The sequence below is a fragment of the Rhamphochromis sp. 'chilingali' genome (genome assembly GCF_963969265.1).
Source record: "Rhamphochromis sp. 'chilingali' genome assembly, chromosome: 8".
Taxonomy (NCBI): Eukaryota; Metazoa; Chordata; class Actinopteri; order Cichliformes; family Cichlidae; genus Rhamphochromis; species Rhamphochromis sp. 'chilingali'.
This window is the reverse complement of record NC_137935.1, coordinates 26328796-26351817: the sequence shown is the minus strand read 5'-3', so window position 1 is coordinate 26351817 and position 23022 is coordinate 26328796. Positions and strand designations below refer to the sequence as shown.

General features: G+C 42.0%; 1 protein-coding gene across 1 annotated transcript; it reads right to left on the bottom strand.

Moving 5' to 3' along the window:
- Positions 1-232: 232 nt before the first annotated feature.
- On the bottom strand, positions 233-22687 carry golim4a (golgi integral membrane protein 4a). The gene is made up of 16 exons (XM_080888134.1): positions 22393-22687; positions 11774-11848; positions 11492-11541; positions 11296-11349; positions 10963-11113; positions 7818-7900; positions 7609-7692; positions 6015-6134; positions 5624-5890; positions 4975-5261; positions 4749-4819; positions 4539-4618; positions 3986-4192; positions 3472-3540; positions 3201-3278; positions 233-1360 (listed from the first exon to the last, which is right to left on the bottom strand). Exons 1-16 carry the CDS (start codon positions 22577-22579, stop codon positions 1223-1225), a joined length of 2001 nt encoding a protein of 666 aa, XP_080744260.1. The 5' UTR covers positions 22580-22687; the 3' UTR covers positions 233-1222.
- Positions 22688-23022: the final 335 nt, after the last annotated feature.

The window sequence follows — 23022 nt, the reverse complement described above, 5'->3', positions numbered from 1 at the left end:
ATTTTAATTTTGTTTAAAAATAATACAAATTTTTTACCAGAATATTCAGAAAGACTCTTTGAAAATGCGCTTTAAGGTTGCTAATAAGTCGTCAGTGGTGGTTGAGCAATTTTAATACTCTGAGTGAGTGTGAGGAAGGTGGTGGAGGTGTGAGGGTCAATCAGCTTGTTGCAATCATCTAAGACTTCATCTTAAGAGGTGAATATACAGAATCAGACTACACAAATCACAATTATGTGAAATCTTCTTTATTCCACACAGGCAGCAATTCAGTACAATGAAACCCGCACTTTTCTGTATCAAATATAACTGGTGTACAAATGTACAAATATTCAGCATTTATTTTACTATACATTGCCCAGCAGACTAGAGAAGCTGCAGTAAATTAAGAGTAAATTCCCATCAGCAGTGGACATGAAATAGTTCTCCATTAAAGGCCATGCTGAATGAAGCTTAAGGATCACCAACTGGTGTGCTCTTCTCGCTCCCACCTCATCAAAAATGATTTTCCAAATGTAAAATGACCTAAAAAGACTTAGGAGAACGGAAAGGCACATGTCACAGTGAGCAGCTTCACCAGAAGTGGCTTACCGATTGGCATCTGTAATAATATCCAGGATATTTTTTTTAATGCACCAATGTATCAGCTTTACAAAACTGGTAAGGATCACGATAACACAGACTTTTAAAAATCAAAATTTTGCACTTTTTATGATTGTCAGAGTTCGTCCTATTAAAAAATAAATAACAGAAAATGACATTTGAGTTCTACCGTGATTACAACTGTCTGCATGAAACATATATATATGTATGAAGGCCTGATCATGACATCAGAATAAACATGCATCCTTTACACACACACACACGCGCTCAAACAAAGCACTTTGATAAACAAAATACATTCTCTGCCTGCTCTTAAAAACAAGAACTACCAGGCAGTCAGGCAGACAAGAAAGTAGACGGAAAATTAAATGAATAAAAATTATATAAAAACTATACAGTATAGATCTCATTTACACCCACCAAATTTTGTCCATTTCCACAGTGTCAGCTGATCCTTTCAAATCTCAGAAGTGTTTGAAATATTGTCCCCCATCTTCTGAGCATAATATCCCAGTTTTCTCTCACTGGATGGCTGGTGCTATTCCTTTGGGATTCAAGGGAAAGAATGCCCTGATTGGTACTATAGGCAAGCTTTAAAAAACAAAACAAAAAGGCACTTCTACATTTCTGCCCTTTGATCGTTTCCCTTGTCTGCATCCTCCTCCTCTTCCTCCTCGTAATTCACATCCTCGTTATTCTTGGCATCATTTCTGTGATCCCCGTCCATTCTTGACCCTTCATGGTTTTTACCTTTATCCTGGAAGCGAATTACAAGCACACAACCTGATTTAATGACCAGGAGTCATGTAAACACGATCATTTCAGACATTTACAGTTAGTGTTTGCCTCCTGTGCAGCGATGCATGAATGAAGCTTAGATCCGCTGAGCTCCTGTTGCAGAGGAGGTAAGTGGCAGTATGAACTATAAGTCTATCAATGTGATTTTTTTTAATGAAGTCTTTTTTTTTAATATATTAAACATTAAAGATGATAAATGATAATCGCTCTAATCGGTCTCCAAGGTCAGAAGTTACAGACCAGCTGACAGTGAGGAGTCAGATGTCTTTCTCAAGGATATTTCAGCTCTGTGGACGGCTGGTTTTCAAAAGGTTTCAATGTTTTGCAGACTTTATAAAGACTGAATAAATATCTCAAACCAATTAAAATACCACATAACAGGAGTATTAAGGCTTATAGACTTTGTCATATATTGAGACTTCCTTATATGCCAAATTAAATCAAATGCAGGCGAACACACGACACTCCGACTGACTCGACATCCTATCTTTCTCATTTACCGTGAGTCACATGGGCCAGGGTTTACATTACAGAGACAGCACAGTGTGCTCTGACACACTCGAGCTACACACCAGTAAATCCCTGCACAGGTGAATATATTTCTGGATGTGAACCCAGAACATTTTGCTGTGTGCACCTCGACCGTTTTCCTCCAGGAAAGGTTTCAGGGTGTGATGTTACTTGTGAGGTGGAACGGAACCTGATGTGATGATGCTGGGAATAAAAATGAATTCCACATTTGTGCAGGTTAAATGGGAAACGGGAGGCCTAGGAAGTAAAGCGGATTGTGAGGTTGGTGGTTTCAGCTGCAGGGAAGACTGCATGAGCAGAGAGTAAACTTCAAGCGATGTGAAGAAAAATCTTTAACTCCTTGACCGGTGGAAACACCTTAGAGTATTTTTTATTTTTAAAATAACCATCCTGTAATAGTAAAGCCATTGAAATTGTTATTTAACAGACAGTGTGTCGTAATTCTTTGATCTAAGGACGATACTTTTCTGTCTTAACCAAGCAGCAGCTTTAACGGGAGTGCAGTACTTCTAATGACCAGTAGATCCTGATTTCAAAAAAAAGTAAGCACTGACATCAACAAAGCCTCCGATTTTCTTTTTTAAAAAGAGACTGTATTTTTAGATCCATCACATTAAGGTGTAGGTTTAATGTCCAGGCAATAGCTGAATTTAAAGATAATCTACATAGTCGCAGTACCAAAATGGTTAGCGAGTGACTAGACTTGCTTCCAGAAGGGACTTTGTTTGAAAGCAGGAAACCCATTACGTTTTTCTTATTTCTCTTATTTGTGCCTCCTTGTCTCCTCGGCCCTCCTGGAAATCATGCCTAGATGAGGAGGGCAGAGGAGACAAGGAAACCCATTACGTTTTTCTTATTTCTCTTATTTGTGCCTCCTTGTCTCCTCGGCCCTCCTGGAAATCATGCCTAGATGAGGAGGGCAGAGGAGAAAGGAGCTATAACCCAGGATACACAGGTCTTTTAACCTTTATGGCAAACAGCAGGGGATGACTCTTTAAACGTTTGACCTTTTAAAATCACACGTTTCAGTTATTTAAGACGATTAAACCATGTGCATGACTACATGTCACATGTAGTAACATTACTCCATGTTCAGAATTTCATCAAAAATGGCCTAGTTTAAAAAAAAGCTCATGTACTTGGCCTGTTACTTTGACTTCTTTCCCCTTGTGACTTTTCCTCACCGCCTCCGATATTTGATGGGAGAGGAATCAAGGAAATCTCAGAATTGAGAAAAGGAGGATTGACTGCTTTCCCACAGAACATACCTGGTCTCTGTTCTCTTTTTTATATTGATCCTCTCCCTCCTCATCTCTCTTCTGTCCACCAGCTATGTCCTCCTGGGCCTTCAGGACAAGAAAAACCACATTTACGAATTGCAACATGAAACTTTAGTCACGACACTGAGATGCAAATGTATTGCAGCATTATATTATACTAAACCATATTCATTTAGTTTTGATAGTCTTACATTCAAGTGTTTTGCACCACTCTACTATCACTCAGTACGAAAGGCATGTGTGTGAGCATGCACGTTACCTCATCTTCCGCTTCCTCCTGGTACTGGTCATCCAGTGTGTCCTCTTGCTGGTCTGGATTTCCAGCTATCTGAATGCACACAAATCACAGAACAAGTTAAAACAGGATATAAAGTTTACTTTTCATCATAGATCCTGCGGTTTCTCTCTCTCACTTAATATATATTTATATTAAGGTGCACCTCGCCATGCAGTCTGGCTATAAACATTTTTGAAACAATGGGTCTCTCTGAAGAGCTCACTGAATGATTAACATCCGCACAAAGCTCAGCACTTTATACTGTATAGTGCATCTCTAGTTCTCAAACTTTCATGGCTTGCTTCAGTATGCCATTCTGAGCTCTGTATGTGTGTGTGTGCACGAATTTAGTCTGAAGCTGCCAACAAGCCCCTCCTCTTCCATTGTTGGCATTTTCAAAACCTCTAATCATCTTCCTGTTCAGCCCGTAATGTTGCTGTAATGTCAGTAGCTGCGTGTGCAGATGCTGAATACACTGTCGCCTCCCCTGACTCACCACCAGTTCCTCCTCCACAGTCGGTTTGAGGTTTTGATGCATTTGAATGTGCTGGGCCGGCGCTGCAGGCTCCTCTTCCTCTTCAGCCGCATTTTCATCTGCTTCGGCAGCGCGGTGCGGCAGCCGGGCGTCCTCGGCCTCGTCAAACTCATCCTCTCCCTGGTTGTTGGGGTCGTCCTCAGGGTTCAAGTCACCGTCTATGTCACCCTATAGCAAAATAACAAATTTAGAATAAGAGCTGTGGATATGATAAAATGAGTATGTTTTTGCTGGAAATAAAACTGTCAACCTGTCAGTTTCCTGTAATGTTTTATTAATTCTCTGGCTAGTATTCAGAAGATTTACCAGCTCAGTAGGTTGACAGACAAGTGCGGATAGAGAGGGAACAGATGAATATGGAAGTGGGCTGGGGTGATTAAAGAATCGATGTTCTGATGGATGGCTGAATGAGTGAATCTTAAGCAAGCGAATGAGCTGGGAGGACAGAGAGAGCCCGAGGATGTTTTAACAGATGGAGCGAGCAAGACGGCAAGACAGACAGACAGACATCCACCTGCTGATGTGGCGGCACTCTGTGATCCGTCTCTCGATTCTCCTCCGCCTCCTGCTCGTGCAACATATGAACGTCTCTCTCTGTTAACACACAGACGCAACACACAAACTAAATCCACTACCATCAACCGGCTGCTTCTGTGAGCTCTAATGATTGAAGGGAATATTTGTGCAGTGAGAAATATGGAAGACGTTTTCCTGCAAATCTCACCTTCATCAACCTCAGCGTGACCGTCGTCTTCTCGAATATCATTGTCCACATTCTCGTATTCAGTCCTCTTCCTAATAACCGAGACGAGTACAGTGCAAGTAAGTACAGGCACGTGTTCTTCTGTAAAGCTATTTTATTAATTCATTTGGAGAAATGTAATAAGAAAATATGCCGCGGTTCAAAGTTTACTACTCGCTGCGACTGCTCTGTTTTCTTAAAACCTGACCTCTCGTGTTCTTCTCTCAGGATCTGCTCCCGTCTGTCGGCCTCCCTGTGCTGCTGCTGCTCACGTTCCTGCTCCACCTTCAGCCTCTGCTCCCTGTCCTTCAGCACCCTCTCCCTCTCGGCCTGGAGGGCCTCCTGCCGCCTCTGGATCTGCCTGCCCTCCTCTGCCCTCTGAGCCTGCAGCCGCTGCTGCTCCTGCTGCTGCTCATAGGCTGACTTTAGATGCTGAACCTGGGGGGGCACCTTGTGCTGCAGCTGGTCCTCCGGATGCAGATTCACAGGAGGATCCTGAGAGAGTTATAAATACAAGAGAGAGGAAATATCATGTAGAGCATGAAAAAAGTGAATTAGAGCTCATCAAACGCACTGAATTGATGCCAAGTTTAGATATAAATATAAAGCAATCTTTGTGTGTGTGTGTGTGTGTGTGTGTGTGTGTGTGTGTGTGTGTGTGTGTGTGTGGGGGGGTGGGTGGGGGGGGGGGGGGGGTTCTCCATGTTTCCTCAATAAAGCTAAAAAAAAAACAAAAAAAAACACTGCATAAGCAGAGTCACACTGAACTAACTAATACCAGCAGGAAACAGATGTCCACTTCAAGATCTGTTTAAACCCTGTTTGGATAAGATCTTTTAGTCTAAACCACTGCTGACCATCTGTGGCTGGCGTTTCCGTCGGTCCAATGCGTTCTCATTCTCTTCTTCATGTTCTGGCTCCTGCTCTTCCTCCTGCTGCTCATCCTGTAGCTGGTCTGGGTCCTCCTCCAGCTTCTGAGGCTGTCCAGCTTGGGCCATCTCCTCCTCTGCCAGCTCCCTCCTCCTCTCTGCCTCTCCCTCTCTGTCCTCGTCTTTCTCAGACGGGGCGTGCTGGGTTACAGTGGAGTGGGACTGGACCTCAGAGTGGGCGTGCGCTTCATTGGCCTGGTGAGCCAACCGAGTAGAGAGCCATGAGAGAAATCTTGAGATCTTTTGATATTTACAGTAAACTTTTTGTCTTTCTCAATAAAACAGTATTATTACTTCATCCCAAAGAATCCCAGATTACCCTTGAATCAGTGTTCCAGTGAGCCTGCTGATCTTCATGTGCGTTGGCTTGTGCATGTTGTGCCATGCTGGGTGCCTTTTGCAGGGTCTCCTTGAGCTGTTTGTATTCATTCACCTGTGCCTAAAGTGAACAAGAGAAGAGAAAGGCAAAGATTAAGAACACATTTTTACCATTACAAAATTAAGTAAACCTGTTTAACTACTCGCTAACAAAAATATCTAAACAGCCAATCACATGGCAGCAACTCAACAGTCCGAAAAAGAGAAAATATTCAGTGACTGACAACTGACAGTTGGCAAAACACGAGGTGACTGGAAGGCAACAGTAACTCAAACAACTACTCATTACAACCAAGGTATGCAGAAGAGCATCTCTGAATGTGTTCTACAGCTGCAGAAGACCACACCAGGTTTCACTCCTGTCAGCTAAAAATAGGAAACTGAGGCTACAGCTCACACAGGCTCACCAAAACTTGACAATAGAAAACTGGAAAAACACCGTCTGGTCTCACAGGTCTTAATTAACGCTGCAACATCTACACATTTGGGATGTAGTGAACGGGATCTGCAGCAACTGTGTGATGCTGTCTCTGAGGAGTGTTTCCAGCACCTTGTTGAATTAATGACAAAGCATTAAGGTGGTGCAACCCTGTACTAGCAAAGTGTATCTAATGAAGTGGCTAGTGAGTGTGTATATATGTATGCAACACAGAAGCCTAAACCTCTTCTTCCATGATAAATCATTTAGAGCTGTGGCCTCCATCTTTGCGCCGTCTTGATTCTTTTAAGAAGCAGCTGAAAACTCATTTATTCACACTGGTTTTAACCAGTTTTGGGTTTTATGATGCTATGTTTTTATTTTCTGTATTTTTTATGCTTGTCTTTATTGTAAAGCAGTTTTTGATCTACGAAAGGTGCTATATTAATAAAAATAAATTAAAAAAATATAGCAAAAACAACCTCCTGTACAGCCATTAATTAGCTTCCATCTTTTTTTTTTTTTTAAAAAGGAAAGAAATAAATGAAGCTTTCCCTGCGGTGATACAGATACTTTCTTTCAAACTGTCCGTTCAGTTTTGGCCCTCGTACCGTTAAATCCTTTTATACGCGCATACTTTCAGAACAGGCCAGAGGGTTAAATTCTAAAAATTCTTGCTAAATTCCTCCCTCGTCCCTTCGTCTCGCTCCACTCCCTCCATTATAGCTTTCTGGCTGATTGGCTGCAGTGTGCTTTAGATGCACTGCGCTGACAGCCCTGACTAAATCAAACCCCCTGGAGTGAAGGAAAGAGCGTGTATGCATGTGTGTGTGTGTGTCCAAGCAAACGCACTGATGGAAAGCAGGCCAGGCTTTAAAACAAATTAGTAAATGCAGACAGAAAGAGAGAGAGAGGTGGGGGAATTGAGAGAAATGAAAGTGAGTATCTATCAGCAGAGCTCAGTGTATTCAGTAAACTGTTCAGGCAGTTCAGAGGTCACTCTTAAGGAGAAAGACAATTATAGATTTGCCAAAAAACACACAAACCCCCCCTGCCTACGGCATCAATCAGCTGCTGTACTCAGTGACTGCAGTAAACCAGGAGGCTGAACCCTTACCTGAGCTGCAGCCAGCGCACTCTTGTGGTCTTCCAGCGTCAGTGCGAGGTGATCGTGGGCTGCCTTCAGGTCCTGATGGTGGATCTGAACAAGCAAATCCGACAAAAGTGAGCCAAGGAGCCATTCACATTTATGACAAGAAAGAAAAAATATATCTGTGCAGACATACAGGAGGAAGAAAAGTAAGAAATGTCCAGAGTCTTTCTCACCTGGGCGTCCTGTAGCTGCACGTGAATGTCATGATGGGCTTTCCTCAGTTGTTTATTTTCCTCTCTTAGGTTAACAACACTCTCTGCCACCGCAACAAATCAGAAATAAAGAGAAGAAAAAAAAACAAACATGTCAAACAACTTCTCCTGCAATAACTTTCCAATTATTACAACCAGTCATATTAACTCTTACTTGTCTGTCCTTATACTCCATATTACCAACATTTGAATATTTTATAAAAGCAAATTAAATCCACGTTTGTTTTCACACCATTCAACTGTAAAATATGACAAAATCATTTTGCAGTCCAGAAATGTGAAAATAAAAGCAATTTTACATGCAGTATGTCATTAAGTCAGGAGATGGAGACAGAGTAAAAGTGGAAAAAAATCACTTATACTCAAAATATGACACACTGACGGCCCTGGATACTAGACAAAACTGCCAGAGAGTGCGAGCTTGGAATCATGCTGACGGATCAATGGTGGGAAAAAGCTGTCCTCAGTCATAAACTACACCCAGGTTCTCATACAGTTGTCCAAAATGTATTAATGGACCAATGTGACAGATGTCATGGCAGATGTTTTATTCCTGCTGTAACCTGCACAGGTTTTAGACTGCTCCTTCAGGAACACGCGTAAGGTTCAGGGACCTGGATGAATGTGGGCTTTTTCATTGCTATTATTTGTGGTTCCACTTGTTCCCCTGAAGATCATTTCTCTGCAATACAAATTTTTCTCTTTTGCATCTCTGTTATAGTCGTATCCTAGGCTCAGAGACGTGATGTCATTTGTCGAGCTAGAAAAGATCAATTTTACAGTAAAAGGCAGCTATATAAATTAGCGAGAATTAAAATCCAATGTAAAGTGAAGAAGGCTGAAAAACGGTCACATCCAGGAGAAATCACTCTTGTTCACCAGCACTAGGGCTGGGCGATATGACCCAAAATTCATATCTCGATATTTTTTAGCTGGATGGCGATATAAGATATATATCTCGATTTTTTTTTTAAAGCCATAAGTTAAGAACAAAAAGAGAGTTCTTAGTCACACTGTGTCCCAGATGTCACGCGGGCACTTTTATTTATATACAGCGTAGATGTACATGAAGAAATTACTCAAAAATAAATTATCAGCATTTATTAAATAATCATGGTCCATAAATAAAAGAAAACAATGTTGTTTTTGTGCATAACAAAAAGCTCACAATTGTGCTGTGAAAATGTAAACTAATAGACGCTGAGCGTAATAACAAAGAGACAGATTTCACAGCTGCACCACGTCTCTGAACAGGTGCCATTTGTGGTCCTTATACACACACAGTACGTATCACTCCGCGAGGCTCCTCCTCGGTAGCCGTAATCCTCCGTGTCACTACCCGATCTGTACCGGAAACCCGATCGGTACCCCGCATGCCCGAAAGGTTTCTACTTCCGGTCGTAGCGTTTTACGATAGTTATGGGTCAGAGTATCTGTTAAGATGTTAAGAATAACAAGTATATCTTAAAATGTTTGCAATAATGAAGCATTTCAGTACAATGTAGACAAAAACGAAAAATAAAAAGAAAGTTACGGATCAGGACTCTCCGATCCTTACTGCGCATGTGTACAGTCTGACCGTACAAATCGGGTCTATCCGATCCGTACCGCGCATGTGCAGATGTTTTCTTCTTCTTCTGTTCGTTTAATGGCAGTTTACTCCCCAGTGTACGAGGATATCGCCACCTGCTGACCGAGCGAATAAACCCTATTATAAACTGAATTATCGTCATTATAAACGTGTGTTAAATCTGATTTAGCGATAGTCTAGCGTGTTTATGCTTGTCTGTGAGGAGAGGATTGTTGGAATAGTGATGATGATGTGCGCTATCACTGTCAATTGTCAGTAAACACTTCATCTGGCTGATGAATCTACACGTGAGATATTACAAAGTCTGCATTATTAACTCTGTAATTAGGCGCCATTCTTCTTATTTTACGGCGCTGTTGCTCAATCGGGGGACGCTCTCTGTTGAGGAGAAAAGCATGAATTTCTTTGTATACGGATTATCCATTGTCTAAATGTCCCGGGCAGTCGAAAAGAAGGCAGAGCTGTTGAGAAATGCTAGGAGCTAACTGGGCGCTAACCGCATCATTCAAATATATTGAATGTCGCAAAGAGAGGAAGTGACGTAAGATTTGCGCATGCGGGGTACCGATCGGGTTTCCGGTACGGATCGGGTAGTGACACTCCGACAATCCATCAAGCGGTGCAGCTCCGTAGCTTAGCAAAGTCATATTAAAACATTTTTTGACAGATTGCTGAGCGCTGTGTACCACATAAAATCGGTTCGCGGTCAGTAAGCACAACCAGAATTCATACATAAGGCGCACTGTCGATTTTTGAGAAAATGAAAGGATTTTAGGCCGTGCAGCCCCTCCTGGCTGCATGTCGTTAGCGCGGTTAGCTCGCTAACACGTTGACGCCGTCCAGCCCCACGCACGGTAACTCGCTAACGGAGATTTTCCGCTTTCATCTTGTCATTGCCTGCAGGTGAAGCTATGGGGGAGGCGGAGTTGTGTTCAGTGAAGGAGAGGCGAGGCCGAGTAACGTTGCGTAGAGACATAAGTGGACGAAAGAGAGGCAAACCTGCGGCTCCACAAGTATAATTATAACGTAACATAGACTATATCGATATAAACGATATTGTCACATTTTATATCTCGTATGAAAATATATCGATATTTTTAAAAGCTCGATATATCGCCCAGCCCTAACCAGCACATTAAAGGGTTTGAGTTCAGGAGTACAGTGTGACTACATGGGTCACCATAAAAAGCATGACAATATGTGAACAGCAGGTCATTGCATTTGAACATATAACTGATGTTAGCACTATGGTGATAAGAAGGCCCAAACCATGCCCTGCTAATGTGGAAATCTAATTCATAAAAGTTCTTTATCATTCTGTGCAGTTATGATGTCACACAGACTCTGATGTTAATGACTTTGCTAAATACTGAAAAAAGTTCGTCCACCCCGCTGCGGCATTAGCTCATCAGTTCATCATCCGGATGAGCTAATAATAAAAGCTAACTTTCTTACACTCATATTTACATTGTTTCATTCAGTGTTTGTTTGCAGAAACCTGGCACAAGTCATTACCTTTGAGCTGGGAGACTTCTATCTCTTTGGCCTCCTGAAGTTTATCGTAGCGCTCCTTGTGTTCACCCAGCAGCCGGCTGTGATCCTTGCCCTGGACTTGGTGCTGCTCGTGCAGATCATAATACTGCCTCTTCAGGTCCTCGTGCTGATTCTGAAGGAAAGCTCTTGTTACAAACATAACATCAAAAACTACAAAAAAGGGACAAAAGGCCAGGAAGAATTTGTCTGTTTGGATAAGAGGAAGAAAGGTTAAATATGAGGATGTCTGTGTTAAAAGGAAGAAGAAAACCAGAGGATAAGTGAGTGTATCTATGTGTGTTTTGGGCTTCTGACCTTTAACATCTGATGTTGGACTTGTAAGGAGTTGTATTTGCCGTTTGATTCTTGCTGTTAGAGGATTTAAAAAAAAAAAAAAAAAAAAAAGAGAGATAATTGTTTGCACACAAGTTCTGCACAGATATCTCAAGCAGACAAAATAAAGAAGCCAACTAACAAATAAAAAAGCAACACTGTAGTGTACAAAAGATACCTTCTCTCTGTTCAATGATTGCTGCGCTTCGATCTTATAAACCAGATAATCTGAAAAAGACAAAAACAACAGAAAAGAAGCTAATTGAAACCAAATTTACACTTGAGATTACAATTTAAATAGATGCACTATTTTGCAGAAATTTTTTCTTAAATTTAAACTCAATAATTATGTTGTCTTAAAAACTGACTCTACTGCAGTCTAATATTTACTTTAGCACAAACTCCTCAATACGGACAAATTCCTTAAGTCGAGACTGAGTGTACATGCTACTTTTCTCACCGTCTTTGGCCTTTTTGTGCTCCAACCTCTCCTTCTGAAGACTCTTCTCCAACCTGGAGCGATGCTCATACACCACTACAGGAAACATGGAGGGGATGAATTAAGGGAAGGATTAGTGAGTGCTTTGACATCTATCTGGACCAGCAAACCAAACACAAAGCTCCAATACCAACACTTGGACTGCAAAAACAACCTCAACATTAGTCAAGTGAAGTGAAGATCCTTTTGGCAATTTTCTTAGCAAACTAGCTTGACGTAGATATCTACAGTCTACATCAAGCAATATTCAAAGCATGGGGAAGTAGGTCAGTGCAGGAGCAAAGTATTCTGGGTAAAATTTGACTACATACACACCGTCATTCTATTGCTGCTAAGTATGCAGATATACTGAGAATACATTTGCAAATAGAGGTTTACATACATTCATGAGCACGAATGTCTGATAATTTTGGTCTTTCGGTGATTTCTTTGAACTCTTCTTTTCCCAGCACATATCTTTAACTTTTTAAGGGGCTTTTAAGTGTAGTCGACAAAAAACAATGAGGTTGGGGCTTTGGGAAGGCCATTGTAGAAGCTTTATCCCTTACAAAAACAGTTTTGATGCATGTTTGGGATGATTGTCCTGTTGGAACACAATATTCCCTCAAAATTTAAACTTCCTAGTAGAGATGGCACGATACCACTTTTTTATGTCCGATACCGATACAGATATCATAAATTTGGATATCTGCCGATACCGATATGAATCCGATAGTGTTTTTTAATCAACAAAACTGTTTTTTAAATATCTTGCTGCATTTTGTATAAGTTCATACTCAAGTTTAAAACAACAACTACACTAAAGCTATTCTGTTATACCTGTATGCAAAAAAAAAAAAAATTTCATAGTTCAGCAATACTGATCAATCTAATAAACTTAAACCTACACCATCCTCCCTATTCTGGTATTTTAAAGAGTACTTAGCATAAATATTAAGCAACCTAACTAATAGGGTTCCAACTCCCAGCAACAACAAAAATAAATAAATAAAAAATAGGAAACCACCCCTCAATATTAAATAGATTCAACATCTTTCTTCAACAAAATTGCAGACTGCACAGATGGTACCTTCCCAAAGGAAAAAGTACTATATCTTACTAGGGTATATATATTAGACTTAATAGTCACTATATACAGTAATTGACTTCTATTCATTTTACATCAAATTAAAACTTTGGGTGTCAGATAATTATTTATTAAAAGCTAGACATTTTAAATGAGAATAAGAAAGAAAAGTATGTCTTTGTGCCCCCTTTTCCCTGTTAATGCCCTATCGGCCCCCCTGGCTAAACTTTGCTAGATCCGCCCCTGCACAGTTACCAGCGTCAGCTACGTAGAAAAAGATCCTCGAGTAGAAAGTAATATTAAATAAATTCTAACAACAGCTTATCGAGCTTAAACGTGCTGCTGTTGTTCAGCCGCTGGTTTCCTCTTTCTGGTGCAAAGTGGGCCAAAAGTAAACTAGAGACACGAACTCGTGACAGAAAAGCCGATCAGCTGATCGTTAAGCAGTTTCATGATTGAAGTAGCAGCAAGAGAGAGAGAGAGGCAGTCGCTCCATATATTAGTTGTTAAGCTTAACGCAGGAATGCTTTACAAACATTCAGAGATGGACTTACACACTTGCTTTACTTCTCTCGGGGATAACTTTGTCGGAGATGAAATGCCGGGTTGCTAGCGAAGCTCCAAATGCTATCCAGACCACCGACAGGTCCCGCATGCCACAGCCGCTCTATCACGTGATGCATACTGCTCCGACTGCTAACGTTCTGAGGTGAGTTACGGCGTGTTGCAAGTTTTGTGAGGTGCTTTCGTGATATTTAATGGATCGGATTACATTTTTTATTTTTCTCCGATATCCGATCCAGTAATTTAGGTCCGTATCGGACCGATACCGATACGTAATATCGGATCGGTCCATCTCTACTTCCTAGCTGTTGATCTGAGGTGAAGTTGAAGAATTTAGATGTTGTCAAACTTCCTCATTATCCCATCCACTTTCTGCAAAATACCATTACCACAGGCAGCAAAGCAGCCGCACAGCATAATGCTACCACCACCATGCTTGAAAGCTGATACAGCATTCCTAGGTCTTTGTCTTGTCTCATCATAAAACTTTTCTCAGCAGTTTCTTTATTTCTTCCCATACTCTCAGTCTATGGCGATTTGGCAATTTCTAGTTCATGGCAGGCTTGAGCCTTGCTGGTTCCTGGGTTGTTTCTACAATACAATTTTAGATCTTCAGTGAGTTCTTTGGACTTTCTCATTGTTCTGAATATTGGTCAAACCAATAAGGTGTCAAACAAATCTGTTCTATGCTGCAGAGAGAAATTACCAGTAGTCAATTGTGATCACTACTGAGGAGTTAGCGCTTGACCATGGCAAATATACTGTAGAACTGTCAGCACTTTGAGTATATGTATATATTTAAGACAGTATGTATAATTTTGACATTGTGTGGATTAGAGAAAATCCTAAATGAAGTCACACTTGTTTTTTTGTTCAAGGAAATTATTAAAAGTCCCAAATTACCATGCCATTCATGTCCTTGATAAGTGTATGTAAACTCCTGACCTCAGCTGTATTTGTTAAAAGAATATGAAAAGAATAGTCTTATAAAAGTCTTATCCTCTTCATGCTCTAAAAGCTTGAGTACCTGTTTAGATTCACTTCTTACCTCTCCAGCTATCCTCTAAACCAGCGGTCCCCAACCTTTTTTGCGCCACGGACCGGTTTATGCCCGACAATATTTTCATGGACCGGCCTTTAAGGTGTCGCGGATAAATACAACAAAATAAAACTAGTACCGGTACCGAAAAAAAGAAAATTTATTCATAACACACGTGAAAAGACCCAGGAAAACCGAGTAAACGATAAAAACGATAACAAAATAACGCTGAAAACCGATAAAAACCCTGAAAACTATACATTTCACACCTGAGCCTCAACTCTCGCGGCCCGGTACCGGTCCGAGGCCCGGGGGTTGGGGACCGCTGCTCTGAACTCTCCATAATCTCCCTATTCCTCCCCATTTGATGATCCTCATCTTTTCTAAATCAGAGAAACAAAAAGCAACCCGACTGTGAACAAAGCAGCATAAGTAGTCCTCGATCACTGTTAGCAGTGCAACATACTGAGAAATGTCAGGTTTATTTCTTGCGAGTCAGCTTTGGTCAGTTCTTGAGGCAACTCGTGAAGGCATTTTCTAACTTGGACACATTTTCTAACTTGCCATTAACCTCAGTTTATTTTTTCACTAAATGCATTACATCTATTTAACACATTTCAGTAGGAAGCTACTGACAACTGGACAGCGTCTCACGTTGGAATCTGACTGTACCGCTATTAATTTGTTCTGGTCAGGTTTGGAGTCTTCACACACCCCTGTTCTCTGCTGCCTGTTGGAGCGGGGGGGCTAGGAGGAGGAGTTGGCCGTCTGATTGGGGTCTGGAATGTGGGGCCTCCCTGCTGCTGCCGAGCCGGGGCAGTCTGCTTCTCTCCACCCCAGGGAAAAGGGTAACACTACCTGGGTCTGGGTGCAGTTTCCCCTTCCAGGGGCAAGGGTACCTAGACCCGGGGCTTAGAGTACGCTTGGGGAGTGTGATTGTGTGTACAGCGTCTCTTTATGTCTGTCTCCACGTTGGGTGATTGCATATATATATATATTGCATGTAATTGCATATGAGAGCATGAGGGTGGGAATGGATGTTTGTATCTGTGTGTGCCTGTATGTCTGTGTCTATATGTCAGGTCGGGTATCAGACGCCACCTCTCTGGGGACATCTCAGGCCCTTCAAGGTATGGAGGCCTATCTCCCCCCACCACTCCCCCTGCCAGTGGCAGACGCCCTCAGACATCGGTGCATTGGTGGTTCTTTGTGTCCGGGGATGGGCGTCTGGGTACCCACCGGCTCACTCCGGGGCTGCTTGTCGGGGCCTGGAGCTCGCTCGGGCCACTTCAGGGGTGAGGTGCCCTCGGCCTGGGGCTCGGTCACTCTGGCACAGCTGGCTGCCGGCGGAGCTCACGGGCGCGTCACTGCAACCCCCCCTGGCTTCTGCTCCGCGGCTGCTGAGTGACCCCTCATCTGGGACTCTCGTCAGCTCTTTCTGGGACAGTGGCGCGGCTGCCCCTCTGTTGGTCTTCCTGAGTCTCTTGTGTTCTGGGGGCCTCTGGATGTCTGGAGCCTTGATCTCCTCCATACCTGCTTCAAGCCCTGGAGGATGGGGCTGTGGCCCCCCCACACCCTCTAACAGATCATTACATGCTCACAGCTGTACACACGGGTGCTCACACACACAAACTACACCCTTTTTGGCTCCTACCTCAAAGCACACTGTGCGCTGTCGATCTGACGTGCTGCACAATAATGTTTAATATTTAGTATTTACCGTTACATTCCCATAGATCATCGTGATGTTGTTTATTCTATTGCTCTTTTTTTCCTGCTTGTTTTCTCTTTTTTCTTTCTCAACAGGTGTTCCAGGTGATTGATACATGTATTTTTTGTCTGCTTATTTTGTTGTTTTTTGGGTTTTTTGCCCTTTATCACCGTTCCTCTTCCCCGCTGTTTTTCTTTCCCTCTTTCTTTCTCCCCTTTCTTTTCCCCAGTCAAGTCTGTCCCGTATTTAGCAGGTTAAAATAAAATAAACAATAAAAGGCGAATCATATAGACCAATACGGCAAGGCTGGGTTGGTCGATTTGGTAAAGTTATTCCGTTGGGCATCTTTCTTTGCCTTTAGACAATAATTCTGATGGCAAAAGAGCCAAACGGGACAGGCCAAAAAAAACCCCATTTGTTCTGGTCTTCAGGCAGCATGTGATTTAACTGTTAAAACAAGAACTCTGAACATTAAATCTTCACTTATTCCTTTCCACTGGGGGCTGGGCAGTGAAACTGATGATGTGGCTATTCTTCCCTCTGAGTGCCACCTCAACAGATTCCAAGATAACTGTTCGCTACATCTATATTTAGTTTTAATATCATGAGGGCAGCAAAAGGAAAGAAGGATAGGGGTAAAAGAAGAAGGGACAGGAAATTAACAAGAGAGTAAAACGAAGCTCAAAGAAACTGGAAAGCTGATCCTAACAGACCAGCGCTAGTGTAAATAAAGGTACCTAACTATCAAGAGGACAAAAAACCTGCTTCTATCATATGAAAAGCCAATGTAATGACAACAAAAGTCACCCGCACAATTCAGCTCACCACGTTTTTACTCTCAATGTTGCTTTAAAGTGGTTATATCCACTTTTTTCATTATGCGTTGTGAGAACATTTTTTATGGCACTGGTGTATAAAAAGAAAATACCTTTTATGATTCTGTACAGTGTGCTCATTTGATTCCATTTAGATAAACAGTTCATGCTGCACCACTTGCTGTTTTTTTTCATGCAGAAGTTAAAGTAATCCCATCTGTTTCCCAACAGACTCTCTGGTCTTTCCTCATCGGATTTTAGAATACAATAAGTTTAAGTTGTGACTCGCATGTTATAATGCTGCCGGGATCAGTTCTGAATAAGTAGCATATAACGCTTAATGGCAGTAAAGCAGAAGTGAACAAACTTTCCCGAAGTTTCTTTCATCAACGCCTGATCAGGTGGTTGTCTAAAACCTCACCAGATTGGATTTTATTTCGCTCCTCTGAGGCGTTGAACCTCCTCAGCAGTGCCAAAGATGAGGCTATGTTTTTCTTAGATGAGCTCAGCTAGGCTACACTCTCACTGTGGGCCAACTGGGCTGGGCTAGAGCGACAAACAACTGGAGTCTAAAGCTTAATTTATAGCACTGTACTGATTCCCTGTAGAGCTCAGGCCATAATGAGTGATGTTGTGGTTTGCATTTATACTTGGTTTCCCATCACGAGAGAAACTAAATTGTTTGTGGTCAACTCAGAGCTAATAGATCTCAAACAATTGCTAACTGTACTGAAACACGGTACAGAGAAAAGATTTCAAAACAGAGTCACTACACGTACTGTCAGGGGCATGAAAAGTGCCTTATATCTACTGGCAGAATATTATGTACTGTAATAGAAGAGTGATCGAGCAATGTGCAGATGAATTTACATTCAAAGAAGCAATGAGTATCACATAGGCCTGAACCTTAGCCACCTAAAAACAAATAGTGCTGTAGGTCCAGAATATAAACACACAAAAAACAACTTCAGCTGTCAAAAGTCAAAAACCAAATGTCATAAAAGCATACAAGGAAAGCAAAGACAGCACAATGGAGAGTTTTCATTGCTTTTGAAAACCTGGATCCACTACAAAGAACTTCTTTGTATAATATGACTTCTGTCTTCTCTGCCACGGGGGGGGGAGCTAAAGAATAAGCAACAGCACAAATAAAAACCAGAGCAGGCCACATAACTGGCTGTTCCACATTTTTTAATACTCTAAGTGGTTGTAGCGCAGTTACAACATGTACAGGTGAGTCTGCAAAGCTCTGCTTAGCATCTACACACTTCACTGCTATCGTGGGCCTTTCACTTAGCATGTACATATATACATGCAACAGGCTTACAGCAAAGAGAGAGCAGCTACAGGAGGAGGGCCAATAACGCAAACATACAAAGAGCTGCTGGTGTGTGCTACAAGTGTGAAATGGCCACAGACTGTTGACTCTTTTGTTGTTAGCTGTCTCCATGCTACATTAGCTCTGCTGTTGGCAGTGTTGGTGGCACGTGGCGTAGTAAACGGAGAACAACTCAGAACTGAATTCACCGACCTCACAGTTCAGGCCACTGTCACAGATACAGCTTTTTGACTTACGATCAATCCGATATTTGATCCAAACATCAGATCGGGGCATCTCCCCATCAGACCGATGAAACACAGTGTGGTTTGAGCGTAGATAAGAACAAGGGGGCCTTCTATGGTGGTGACATTTATTGACCTACTGGTTTAGATGTGGCGAGGATAAGATCAGTTAGATTTGGCTCAGGGTGTTGAAAAGGAAATGTGGGCCAGGAAAAAAATTTTCTGTGGCGTTTTTGTTGGTTCACATTCCTACTTCCATTGTGTATACACACATACACACCAGACATACAAACACAACAGACCAATTAGGTTTAGGAGTGAAGTTCAACACAGATGCATGTCCCAAGAATCTAAAAAGTGTTGATTGAATATTTTATGTGCGCTGGAACTAACTGTCTGCTACTAAGTTTTGCAAACTTCAAGACTAATGTCTTTGACGGGTAACCTATTTTACAAGTCACTCTTTGTTACAATCAGGTCAGGCCTTACAGGGGCAGGAACTCAGAAAGACTGTGAGACACATGACCTGATCCAGGAAGTGATATTAGGTCAAAGAAACACGGCATGTTTGCGTATTTACTCCCCACAAGATTTTCTTTTTCATCAAGTTTGTTTTTTGAGTCTACAGGTAACATTGAAAGGATGTAAAATATGTTGATATCTACAGTTCACATTAATGTTCTTGAGCTACTTGTAAACAGAGTAAAATAGTGTACACAGTATATACAGGCCCTCGATCAGCTGCAAATTTACAACATCAAAAGCCAAAGAGCTAAATATTGCATGTCACCCATTGTCACTATCAAGGCCTCAAACTGTAGATGTTAAGCAAGAATGTTGAAACATTTTGGTTTCAAAACTGCAGCTTCTCAGCTCCCAAAAGCTCACCACGTGTTGTTAAAAGACGACGTGTTGCGACAAACACGCAATTTCTCGAAACGTGTCAGTGCCATCGAAGCTCGCGCTCATCAAAATGAGCATCAAAACAAACATTAAATTTTAAATCTTAAATATTTCATGAGCTCCCATTTGCACTGCTCTCAATTAAATACAGGATGTAGGTGATTAGTAAATAACAGCTCACTGTTTCTACTGACGCTTTTACACGCCATCCCAACTTCTTTGGAAATAGGGCCGGTTGTTAAATCACAGTGACACATTTGTCAGCGTGCACGCATAACCACAAAGTGCCTGTTAAAGACTTAAAGTGCTTTAAATGACTGATGACTGCCAGCCTGTGGCTGCAGTGGATAACAGGGAATCAATGTGCCTGGCTCACAACCCTCACATTGCCCCCACCCCTCAAGCTATAACCAACCTCTAAATATAGGGCCAGAAAAACAGCAATCTGTAGTCAGCTGTGGTTGTCAAGTGGCTTTGTGATTGGCTGAACGATGCACTGTTTCACAATGATAGTTATGGGTGTGGCGCACAAGCAGGAGAGAGCTGAGCTACAGGAAGTTGAAATCTACATAATGTATGCTGGTACACTGCAGGACCCTGTTATGGATGACATCACTGGATGTGATGTAATCTGTTGCCTGAATTTTTTTTTTCTTTTAAGCTTTTGCATTCTCAACGATGAACTTTTAGCCTAGGCCTTGTAAATATACCTTGTTAAAAAACTTAGTGGATTCCTCATACAGCACCCTATACTGTCATGACACTACAGAAGAATTAGCAAGGTCTATACCTCTAAACAGTCTCCTGTTGCAAATTGATTTGCCAGTAGAGCAAGGCTTTATTGGCACAAATCCAGCAATTATTTGGAAACACCTTAAGCATAAAAAATAGCAGTAAAAGCTTCAATGTGTGGTCCTGAAAATCAGTAGATATGGACTATATCTGCTTTCCAGTAAATAGAGACACACAAATACGTTCACATTAAAAGACCTTCATTGCATCTTAATCTACTAGCAGCAGAAGGGTTTTATTAAAAGGCCCAACTTCAGGAACTTCACCCCACTTTCACAACATTTTAACAATCTTGTTCGGCAGTACCCTGAGTGCTTCCTCCATATAAGCGTGCGTGAACATGCTGCTGTGCTGACAGGATGTGAGGTTTCGGGCCTTGCCATTATGCCATGAGTTTAAAATTAGCCGATGGGCAAAGAGCCCGCTCCTACATGGCTTTTCAGAACAAGGTTTGTTTGCGCCCACATCAGGAAGCAAAGAAGTGTGTCAGGCTTTCAGCTCAGACTCAGAACCTGACAATGTAATCCAGCCTTTAATCCAACAATAAACAAGTACCGGTAAGCCATTTTTCCCTATTACCCATCGGTTTGCCATACCGTGAAGCTGCCCTAAATCTTTCACCGGTCAGTTCTAGAAGTCTGCATGCATTTGAATATGGTCCAGGGGGTGTTTTGTCTTCAAGGTAAAGAGAACTGCTTTGTGTTAAGTTTTGATGCTTTCGCTGACATAAGAAGATCCCTTTAGTCATTCTTCAGTTCAGGTCTGTGGAAATACATCCACCCCCCTGTAATACTGGTATAACCAGAAACAGAGTGGCGATATACTGTGACCATCTAGATATAATAGGTATACTGTATCTGGTATCAAGATAGGGGAACTCCCAGTCTTCCATAAGGTTTTGGGCACTTTTGTTAATATGGGTGCTCTTTACTCAAATGATCAGAAATGACAAGCAAATGTATGGATTTCTGTCAAGTAAGCTAACAAACTGTGCTGATGAGCGCATTGTCTTAAAGGCCACGTTTATAGCAGGAACTTGAGTATCACTATGTTGCTCATTACAGTGTTTAGAAGTTCCGGCAATCTGTGGGAAATTACTCCTTATTGCTCATGAACGTACAAGTTTAAGGCAAAATCGAATCTGATGTGATCCTCTGGAATAACTGGGGCACAATTGGGAATTTTCTCCAACGTAATGCTTTTTAGTTTCAGCGATTACCTGAGAGTCAAGGATGCCAGCATGGCAACAACATCCTGCACCATGGTGGCTAAACATCAAGAAAAACAAAAACAAAGACAAAATGAGCTCTAAGACTTCTAGGAATACAGCTAAAATACAGTGACTGCAACCAGCGCTTGTGTTGTAATAGCCTCAGTTGACCACAGCTGCAGGAAGTGACGGGGCTAATTTCACTTTGACTGCACCTCTGGAAAAACAAATGAACTCTCGTTAAAGGCAAATATGCTTTTAAAACATTTTTTTAAAAGGCAAATATGCTCATCTCATTGTCAGGAGATCAGGAGCCATCACCAGTTTATTGGCGGCTTTACTGAAGTATCATTTCTCTAATCCAGCTAGATCAGATGTGGCAGGAAAGTTAGGATGTTTCTGGGAAATCTGTCTCTTTTCAGTTTACAACTGGTTTTCATGGGGTCTCAGCTAATGAGTACTGTTATTACTGATTAATATAGTGATTCGTTTGTCTACAGGACGCTTTTATCATTAACTATCTCAGATTGATCAAATTTCTCAGTTTTGCTGTGTGCCAAAGATCCAAATATTTAATTGACTATTAACATTACCAGTAAAGCACACAGTCTTTACAATAAAGCCAGGAATGTTGAAGACGGAACTTTTTTTAATTTTTTTTTTATTTAAAACCTTAAACACGTCTATACAAACATTTTGTAACCCAGTCTGGTTTTTAAGGTGCTAAATGAACGCCGAACTTAAGTTTGTTAAGTAAAGTAATATCAAGTCCTCCAATTTGTTTTAAAAGATGTAAGGGTGTTTCGGCATGTTCGACAATAATGACAATGCAGTTTTATCCACGGAGTCTGGCGTGACACGTAACGTCGTGTCAGCTGTGGACAAACATTCGATCACCTCTCCGCCCCCGTGTTTACCTTGGAGCTGTGCCGACAGCGACTCTTGGTGTTGCTGATACTTCAGTGCCATCGCCTCCGTCCTCTTGAGCTGTTTGTGCATCTCGTACGACATCATGCCCCCGTACATCACCCCGCAGACCACGGTGACCAGAAGGAGACATTGGAAGATCCTCCGCTGCCTCCGGGAGCACACCCCGTTTCCCATGTTGGACCCGCACCCCTCCCCGCCTTCTATGCGCGAAAGCCCCGTCTCTGCCGCTGGAAAGTTCCGACTCAACTTTTTCCCCCTCCCGGTGAGAACTGAGGAAACTGAGGAAACTGAGGAAACCTCCCCCTCCCCTCACACCCCGAGCATTTCCACGCAGAAAACACAAGCTACGTGCTAATACTCGCTTTCGGGCACATTATTGTCTTTTTTAGCAGAGCTGCATCCAAATCTCGACCCTCTCCCCCCTCTGCAACTTCAAAGTAGCGCTCAGATTTTCGGCTGACTTACAGCCAAACTCTGGCTCTGCCTTCTTTTTAGCTCTAAAAGCAACAAAATAAATAAGACGGGCGAGTCCTGCGTGGGTCTCTCTTCCTCTCTTGCAGAGTTTCTGACGTGACTCGGGCAAGCTTACAGAGAAGTTAAAAGTTGGGTCCACGACG